General features: G+C 49.1%; 1 protein-coding gene across 1 annotated transcript in view; it reads right to left on the bottom strand.

Annotated features, from left to right (window-relative positions):
• The window catches only part of SPATA3 (spermatogenesis associated 3), a 21,622-nt gene extending 13,544 nt beyond the window's left edge, over positions 1-8,078 (bottom strand). The window contains exons 1-4 of the mRNA XM_006760654.2: positions 7,986-8,078; positions 7,637-7,835; positions 3,766-3,928; positions 1,148-1,290 (exon numbers count right to left, since the gene is read on the bottom strand). Of these exons, the coding sequence (XP_006760717.1) occupies positions 1,185-1,290; positions 3,766-3,928; positions 7,637-7,835; positions 7,986-8,078 (561 nt within the window). The 3' untranslated portion in view covers positions 1,148-1,184. The remainder of the gene's footprint in view (positions 1-1,147; positions 1,291-3,765; positions 3,929-7,636; positions 7,836-7,985) is intronic.
• Between the last annotated feature and the right edge of the window lie 1,890 nt (positions 8,079-9,968).

The following is a 9,968-nucleotide window of genomic DNA, read 5'->3' as shown; positions in this document are numbered from 1 at the left end:
CTGTGGCTGGCGGAGTTCTAGGAGTGATTGAAAGGCTGCCATTATCTCCTTACTGCCCCCATCCCACCCCATCATCACTTATGAGGCATTCACTGTGGTTGGACTTGACAATGGGGACAATGTGGGTGTTCTTGGTGCCTGCCCAGATGCCCTTTCTGGGCTGGTGCATTCTTTATTTAGCTCCTGTGAGTTTTGAATATTGGCTGCTAAGGACTCAGAGCTGCCTCTTTTCCCAGAGGCTTGTCCTCAGCCAAATGGGAGCTCTTTTCCACAAAGATATGAACTCCCCACCCTCACCCCTATAGCCAATGGCTGAATGACCAAGGGGCACAAGAAGCCTGCCCTCTTGCTTCAAGGTGAGACCAGTTCTATGGCGTAATTCATGCTTGAGAGCCCCCGTGGGATCAGGCTGAGGCTGGACTTCAGCTGAGCTGGTTCTTGCTTGGCTCCTCCCTTTGACCTCTCTTGCCTCCCTCCCTCCCTTTTTTTCTCAATAAATCCTGTGCACTCACATCCCTGTCTCAGGCTCTGCTTCTAGGGAGCCCTGCCTAGAAGAGGGGAGGATTGAAGATGCTGTGGAGGCATGCTCTCTGCCCTCAGGGATCTTGCAGTAGAGATAGGCCACAAACACGCACAATGATCCTCCACAACACAGGGTGGACCAGGCTGGAGAAGTCACTGGAGGTGCAGTGGGGAGGAAGGCTTTATGGAAGAAACAGGCTAGGCCATGAAGAATAGGTAGGACTTGAAATGTTGGGAAAGGGGAAAAGCTTCCTAGGCAGGAAGAAAGTTCCAAGGAAAGGCCCTAAGATGGGTAAGAACCTCTGCCCTCACCGGCTCCTGTCTGGTATCTGTGACTAGGGGAACCACCCAGGTCAGCGGGAGTTGGGGAACTCTGTTTTGACAATCCCAATAATGGATCTAACGTTGGCAGGGCTGCTTGAGAGAGCCATGCCAGGCCACCCTGAGTCCAGGGAGGACTCACTCAGTCCTCACGAGAGGCTGGGGAGCACGGTCCACCTGTAACAAGCTCCTCACTTCAGAGAAGGAACAGAAACCCCACCAGCCCTGCACGGAGGGCTGGCAACTCAGGGGGCCTGAGGGCCACTTCTGCAAAGAGCAGTGGGCACCGAGGGGCTCCACACACCTGCTGGACCGTGAGCCTGGGGTTTGTTCACAGGAGTTCAATGACGTAGTAGGCAGTTGCTAGGGCACCCAGAGCCACAGCCGCAGTCCCGAGAGCCTGGAGCACGGGAATTACGATGACTGGTGTGCTTCCTTGCAGGTCCTCTGCAAAGCAAAGTAGAAAGCCCATGGGTTGGGGGAGGTTGGGCTTTAGTGCCTTTTTATGGGAAAGGGAAGATTGGGGGGTTCCCTCAGGATTGTGGGAACACCCACTTCTCCCTACCGACCCTCCTCTCAAGGGGACACAACTCTCCCACTCCTTCTAATGAAACCTACCTCAGGACCCCAGGACCTGAGGATGGGCTGGCCCAGGACACCAGCTCCCTGGGACATTCAGGGAGCCAAGCAACAAAGGTGGTCAAGGCCCCCATGTGCCAGGCCCTGTGCTAAACATCTCACACCCCAGGTCTCCTTGGACATCAAGACAACCCTGTGAAGGAGGTTCTACCAGGTAGCTCCATTTTGGGGACACATATGACACCTGAGGAAACACATAGTACACCCACCACGAAGGCAAGGAAAATACATGAGTATGATACTAATTGTGAGGAAGGCTTTCACCGATGTAATATCCATTTGGGTAGAAATCCTATTCAAGAAGCGGTTCTTTAACGTGAGTGTGTATTTCAAGCCAAGAACCAACATTCCACTCTGAGAAATGGAACGATTACGGAAGCGGTGCTAAACATTTGAACAGAATATGTCTTAACCCTGACCAAACTGGACCCCTGCCCCTTCCCCCTCACGTTCCTAATTCTGAGTCTTGCTTTTGCCTTTTCCTCCATCTCGAGTGCTCTCCCTCTAAAATAAGCCATAGAAGATCCCAAGGTCCTTTTAGACTCCGCTCAGATGTGATTGACACTACGCAGTCTGCCTGGACCTCAGTTCAGGAGTGAACGCTCTCTTTTCCTGAAGCTCTTCGAATGTCTCCTAAGGGACACAGATCACCTGGCTCACACCTCAGTTTCTCAATGGACATGTCTTACCTTACCATGCAGGCTGTACAATTTTTAAGGGTAAAGTTCCCTGTTCTGGTTTCCCTCCTAGTACCTGGCATCCTGTACAGATTAGCTTTTCCTACTTATTGGCTTTAAAGTGATATGAGGCCCTAACCAGTTTGGCTCAGTGGATAGAGCATCGGCCTGCGGACTCAAGGGTCCCAGGTTCGATTCCGGTCAAGGGCATGTACCTTGGTTGCGGGCATATCCCCAGTAGGAGGTGTGCAGGAGGCAGCTGATCGATGATTCTCTCTCATTGATGTTTCTAACTCTCTATCCCTCTCCGTTCCTCTCTAAAAAAACAATAAAATATATTTAAAAAAATAAAGTGATATGAGAAGGTGGGGGAGGATGGATGGATGGGAAGTAATCAACCAAAGACCTTATATGCATATATGCATATATAACTCATGGACACAGGCAATAGGGTGCTGAAGGCCTGCAGGAGGGGAGTGGGGACAGGGCCGGCCGGAGGGGGCCAATGGGGGGGGGCGGTGGAGGGGACACATGTAATACTTTCAACAAAAAGGAGTTATTTTAAAAAATTAAAGTGATATGAATCCATGGCACAACGTGGCACCAGATGGACAGAAGTACTGAGTGTGTTGGAAGACAGTTAATAATAATGAGTGGGGGACAGGCCCTTCCTTGACAGAGACTCACCAGTTTATAGAATATTTTAGCTCTAGGCATGCTCTTCCAACACACCTGGGTATCTGTTTGTTTCTCTTTATAGGTTTGTTCCAAGGATGATAGGAGGATCTGGGAAGAGGAGCAGGGGGAAAGTGGGGGATGGGTGGGCTCTGTTCCTGGGTCAGGAGTATCAGATTGTCAAGTGGAAGACTTCCCTGTGGACACCTGTGAGACCCTGGATACAGGCGGAGCTGCTTTGGGCCCAGAGCTGGGGATGGGCAGAAGCCCCTTTCCCAGCCCTGGCACCCCTGGAAAAGGTTCCACCTGGTGGATTCTAGGAAGAGGCAAAGAAGGGCAGAGCTTCAGATGATGCTGTGGGTGGGGGGCTGCTCTGCCATGGACAGACCAACCTTGGGGCACTGTTCCCTGTCGGGATTGCTAGAAACAGCCCGAGACCCTCTGCATGGGGTGGAAGACTTGCTATTACCAAGAGGGCATATGAGTTCCACTCAGTATTTGTGACTAAATTCCAGGGGAAATTCACATGCAGGTAAAGAACCTAAAGCTCTCAGCTGTGGTGTGGGCCAAACAGAGCATTTAATTTCAAAGCTCTGACAAGGCATTTCTGAAGGGCTGGGGGGGAGGGGGCGGTGAGCTCTGAGGAAGGTGGGTGCCTTTCGGGAAAAGAGAAACGAAGCCCTCGAAGAAGCAATTCCTGGGAAGGAAGAAAATCGGCACCTCTCTGTGCAGGTGGGACACCCTGGAAGGATGGGTCTGGTCAGAAAGGGCCAGTGCCAACCTTAGGCTGTGGCCACCTGGAGGGAGAGGCTTTCCTTTGGGCCTAGGATTCCCAGGCAGAATAACACAAGACTGCAAAAACGATCTGGGGGAGAGCCTGCCCTTGGGGACTGTATGTCCTGAGGGCCCAGCCCTCCATGAGCTCCAGAACCTGTAGAAGGTGAGGAGGTTTGGGAATCCTCTCCCTGACACGGTCAGCCAGGCCCGAGGCAGAAGGACATCGGAGATGCGGCTGTGGCACAGGCCCAGACGACGCCAGCAAGCAGAGCTGCCGGGGCAAGTGGTACAGGAACAGAAGGGGCGAGTCGGAGGCCCTGGGTGGACAGAAAAAGAGAAAGATGAGGGACCTACCAGCCTGCAGGAGGCAGAGGAGAGCCTGGAAGACACAGAAACAAACCGTGGGAAATTAGTTGTATTTCAGACCGTGGCTACCTGGGAATAAAAATAATGATGCAATGGCTTCACATCATTATCCATCGTATTTAATTATCAGGACAATCCTGTGAAATGGAATGTTGTTATTCTCAGTTTACACATGAGGAAACTGAGGCTCAAACTGAGAGTAAATCGATTGAAGAAGTGGGCCTCAATTCAGGATTTCTTGATTCAGGGCTCTCTCCACAGAATTCATAGGAAGTGGTGGCAGTAGATGACTGCCCTGCCGTGAGGTGGCACTCGAATCCTGCACCTGGAGCTGCCACGTCCCATTTCTGCGGGGCTCACTGGTTCATCCAGAAGGCAACCGTCACTCCAGTTTACAGTCCTTGGAATACTTTGCCAGACTCATCTCCATTTCTGTCCTCCTGTGCAGTGGATCCTGGCGGAACTCAGAGGTGGCGCCCTCTGCTGTTTAAAATGACCTCTGCCTCATTTCCTCCCCTTGCAGCTACCTCTGTCCTGGCTTCCTGATGAACTGTGGATTCTTCCAACCAAAGCTCCGTGAAGGCAGTGGTCAATCTTGGCAAACTCAGCACACTTCCTGCTTAGACCTGCCCATGATGGATGCTTTTTTTGGGCTGGAAAAGGAAGAGATTCTAAAGGCAAGGCTTTATCTTTTTTCTGTTTTTAGTTTAAAATTTTTTTTGAAATGGACATATAATTCCCATACCATAAAGTTCACCCCTTTAACGTGTTCAGTGGTTTTTAGTATATAAACAAAGGTGTGCAACCATCATTGCTATCTAATTCCAGAATATTTTCTTTTCCACTTAAGAAACTCCAGACCCGCCCTAACCGGTTTGGCTCAGTGGATAGAGCATCGGCCTGCGGACTGAAGGGTCCCAGGTTCGATTCCGGTCAAGGGCATGTACCATGGTTGTGGGCACGTCCCCAGTGGGGGGCCTGCAGGAGGCAGCAGATCGATGTTTCTCTCTCATCGATGTTTCTAACTCTCTATCCCTCTCCCTTCCTCTCTGTAAAAAATCAATAAAATATATTTTTTTAAAAAAAGAAAGCAACTCCAGACCCATTAGCAGTCACTGCCTATTCTCCACTCTTCCCTGGTTCTGGCAATAGATTCGCCTATTCTGGACACTTCAGAAATGGAAGCATACAACATGTGGGCTTTTTTAATGGATTGGCTTCTTTTACTTAGCCTAATGTTTTTGAAGCCCATCCATGTTGTAGCATGTATCAGCCCATCATCTCTTTTTATTGCCAAATAGTATTTCATAGCACTTCTGTACCACCTGCTGTTTATCCATTCATTAGCTGATGGACGTTGAGTTGTCTCTTTTTGGCTATTGCGAGTAATGCTGCTATGGACATTTGTGTATAAGGACATGTGCTGTTGTTGTTTTTTACATCATAAACCAGGAGTTTAATTTTTTTGTGTGGAAAATTCTTTCTAAGAATCTGTTCCAACCAACAAAATAATATTGAAAAATTGGGTAGGAGCTGAAGGCTTAATTTTCCATAAACTTTGAAGTGGTAGAACATGTTTTTAATTCCCTTGGGTATATACCCAGGAGTTGGATTGCTGTGTCTTATGGTAACTTCATGGCTAACGCTTCGAGGAACTGCCAGACTTTTCCGCCGCAGCAGCACCATATTACATTCCCTCCAGCAGTGCCTGATGCTTCTGACTTCTCCACAGCTGCACCAACACTTGTCATTGTCCGTTTTTTTAAATTATAGTCATTCTAGTGGAAGATTTGTCTTTTATTGAGCTACAATATTCTCTGCATATAAAAAGTTTGGATGTTAGACTATGGCATCCTTTATTTAAAGGCCCTCATCCGTTATTGCCAACATTCCTTTCTACTCTGGCTCAAAGGGAGAAAATTCCTTTGATAGAAGAAGAGAAGGTGGCCATTGTAAGCACTGAAGAGCCACTACCAGTGCCTGGATAAATTGGCCAGCTGTAGCACATGAAATTGTGGATAGATGAGAGTCTCATATTTGTATTTATCTAAATGCAATAAACAGCACCAGGTTTCCAATTTAACGAAATGCAGTTTTTTTACAATTCTTTGGAGCAATAAGCCACATCAATAAGCAGAACTCCCCATGAGGGTGAGTCACATGCATTAAAAGATTTGGGTACGTAAAGCTTTGCGTTCTACAGATATCCGTTCTAAAGGCCACAATCCAGAAATGTTTAGTTCAGCAGTTGATGATCATAACATAACAATATGTAGTGTAGCTCTCAAAGCCATTTCAGATGTTAAGAACGGATTGATTACTAGCCTCAGGAATATGTCACAGAGATACCTTGGGTATATATATATATATACATATCTCTTATTTATGTCCACATTATCTCAGAGGGATATGCTGTGGCCTGGGAGTGTGGCCTGGTCAGGACCCCAGAGCCATGGGCTCTGGCTCACGGATCCAGGAGCTCAGAGAAGGGCGTGCTTCCTCCAAGGGAAACCACCAGACCTCGGGGGATCAGAAAATTAGGGCTGCAGTTAACAGCGAGAATTCTGGAGTCGAAATAGACTGAAGTTCCCCGCTCAGGGCTTCTAGTGCCTGCTTGAGAGTGAGCTGCTTGATTTCTTTGGGCCTCAGTTTCCTCATGTATAACATGGAGATGATACTAGTATGTTCTTTATAGAGTTGTTAAATGAGAAAATTAACACAGATGGCTGAGCTGAATGCTGGGTACACAGTTGGTTAGCTATTACCATTATCATTAGCAGTAGTTTTAACCAGCCCACCTCCTGAATGCCACTTGAATTTCCTCTACAATCCAATGTTCACTCAGACCCTGGCTAACAAGAGGGGGGGCACTTTTCCCAGACGGCCATTCCTTTGTCAGAGAGAGCTAATTGTTGGAGTTTTTAATGTTGAGGAGAGAAATCCGCCTCTGTCTTCCCTCGGTAAGGTTGCCAGATTTAGCAAGTAAAAACGCACGATGCCCATGCAATATTTGGGACACACTTATACTAAAAAAAATTAAAATCATTTGTTGGCCTGCATTTTACTGGGAACTCTATCCATGGGTCCTTAGTCAAACAACTGAGGACAACACAGAAAAAGTCTATTCACATCTTCCGCCTGACAAATTTCCTCCAAACCCTTCCACCACATCTCAAACACCAAGTGGCGCTCTCCTCCCCCTACTTCTCTCATCCACTATCAGCCTGGACTTTCCTCTTTGGATTAGATGGTAGGTATCTGTTACAGCAAATGGAGATTGTCTGACGAGGACAGAGTGAAGCAATATGACCACTCCCTAGTCCTAAACTGCATAATATCAATGCATCCTTGGTTTTTATTTTTGAGCAGCTACTTGGCACCCTAATTCCCAATGAGCACATATGACCACTGAGTCATGTGAAAGGTTAATATGGATGCGGGCTGCCCTCTGCAGTGAGACTCAACATGGTGAGAAATGGCAACACCCAAGAACCCTGATCTCTTGGGTAAAAACAAAACCCCAAATCCTCACACGCCACAAGCACAGTTCCAGAATACACATTAACCACACATCACTACCCCAGTAAGAACCAGCTTCTGGGGTGACCCGGGATTCAGCAGCAGAAAGGCTAGACCTGTTGAGCTAGAAATCTGCTCACCTGCTTTCTTGGATCCATGGGATGTTTTTGTGCCAGTGTTCGGAGTCAGCAGGCCCTGAGCTGACTGGCTGGTTTGGGGAGCTGGGAGGGCCCAGATCACAGGCCTCTGTGCAACGGAGCCCGCGCTGGGCTGCTGTGGGGTGGACCCCGAGATGGGCTGCTGGGGGGTGGACTCTGGGCAGGGCTGCTGGGGGGTGGGCTCAGAGCTCTGTTGCTGCTGCTGGGGGGTGCACCCCGAGATGGACTGCTGGGGGGTAAACTCAGAGCTCCTATGCTGCTGAGGGGTGCACGACAAACTGTTCTGTGGTGGGGTGGACTCCACGCTGGACTGACGTGGGGTAGACCGCACGCTGGGCTGCCGTGAGGTGGAATCAGAGCTACAGCGCCGTGAGTTGGAGCCACGGCGTTTGGACTCTGGCTTCTTCTTTTTGCCCTTCTTCATGGTGGGTCTTCCTCACTTAAATGTGGCCCTACATGGAGCTTCCTAATCTCCCGGCTCCCTCCTGGAGGGGCCGTTTGCCCCTGCCCTGGGGGAACACTCTGGCCTTGGGCTGGACCCACACCCCTCCTGTGAGGTCACAAACACCAGGATGGCTCCATGGCAGTGCTCTGGGGACAGTCTTCTCTGCCTAGCCTGCTGTTCTCCCTCTCCCCTAGCCACTGGGATGGGCAGAGGGCAGGTGTCAGACCCTTCAAGAACCTGAGTTAAGCCTGGCCATGGGGCCTGCGACAACCTGGATCCCTAGGATTCTGCGACTGGAGTGCCTCCTTCAGGCACCTCTCTGCTGGTGTGTCCCGGATCCCCTTAGAGCTATCCATTCACTCTAAGACCCCCTGGCTGTGATGCTCAACTCTGCCACTGGTTTCCACATAACAAGAGCTGAAAACCAAAACCCAAACCCCCAAAACGACTTCACCATGCATACTGTGTTTTAGGTAACGTTACCGAAGATTGGGGGTCCATGGAAAGCCCACAGCCTCCTACCACCTCAGCTGTTCCCCCAGATTATTTTCATAGAGTAGCTTCTCCCTTCTTCCAAAACCTGCCCTCCCAGACTGTGTGAAGGGTCTTGGGGGAAAGGGGTGTTATCCAACTTTGGCAAGAACCCTTGCATATGGCAAAAGAATTTCCCCTACAAACGTAATGGCAGTTTGGAAAACCACATTTTCCTCACACTCATCACGCCAGCCACAATAGGCGATCTTTCAAACCCCAAACTCGGCGGGTCAATTAGGAGACTATGAATCCTTCTCAAAGTTAACAATGTGATTTTCCTTTTAGGATGGGAGAGAAAAAAAACATTAAAAAAAGGACAACCTTAGGCTTCACATGTTGACTCCAACAGAAAATGTGTTTGCATTAGAAGACACTACTTCTGCCATTGATGCATCATGAGGTGGTGAGTAGTCTACTGTCAACCCCTTGAGTCTGGGGTGATACTCTTGCCCCAGGAGAAGGTTTAGGTTAGACCTATGGAGGAGGAATCCCCACGCAAGGCCAGATCCGACATGAACTGTGAAATGACAGGAAATATTTTAGAGATTCTAGAACCTGAAAAGACCTTGCTGATTCTCTTTCTGCAGAGTGGAAACTGAGGTTCAAGGTTAAACTGCCATTCCAAAGTCACGCAGTGGAGGGGTATCGAAGGGGCTAAATTGCCGTTCAGAGATCTCTCTTTTCCTGACTCCAGAAGGCAACAGGAGTCAGGTAATTATACAGGCCTTAAAGTCAATCCCTTGAGTGAGAGGATTGAAGGGAAAAAAAAGGCATGAAGGATGAGAAGTGAAGGGAAGCGCAGATCAAGAAAGTTGGGTTGAATTTGATTGAGCCTGGGCGTGAGGAGATTCAGGGAGCCAGCGAGGCTACAAGAAAGAAGGCGGTAAGTCCCTAAAGTCAAGAGCAATGGCTCCCTCGGGGGATTCACTTCAGAATCAGAGAGACTGGAACCGGGCCAGGGATCAGGGTCAGGACTCCTGTCTGGGTCCGGCAGACAGCTCACACCCGCTAAGGCATTTATCTCTGTAAAACTCAATTTTCAGGCACTGATGGGCTTTTGACTGAGGGCCTCAACTTGATGTGTGTGTGTGTTTTTTTTTTTTAAATATGAGGAAGGGAGAGGGAGAGAGAAACATTACTCAGTTGCCTTCTACATGCCTCCTACTTGGGATTGAGTCCGCAACCTGGCATGTGCCTTGAGCTACACAGGCCAGGGCTCAACCTGGTTTAAATCAGCCCTATTGGCATTTGGGCCAGAAAAGTCTTTGTGTGGGGCTGTCCTGTGCATTGCAAACGGTTTAGCAGTGTCCCTGGTCTCTGCCCATGAGATGCTGG

The sequence above is a fragment of the Myotis davidii genome, unplaced genomic scaffold (genome assembly GCF_000327345.1).
Source record: "Myotis davidii unplaced genomic scaffold, ASM32734v1 scaffold370, whole genome shotgun sequence".
Taxonomy (NCBI): domain Eukaryota; kingdom Metazoa; phylum Chordata; class Mammalia; order Chiroptera; family Vespertilionidae; genus Myotis; species Myotis davidii.
This window is presented reverse-complemented; position numbering and strand designations above follow the sequence as displayed.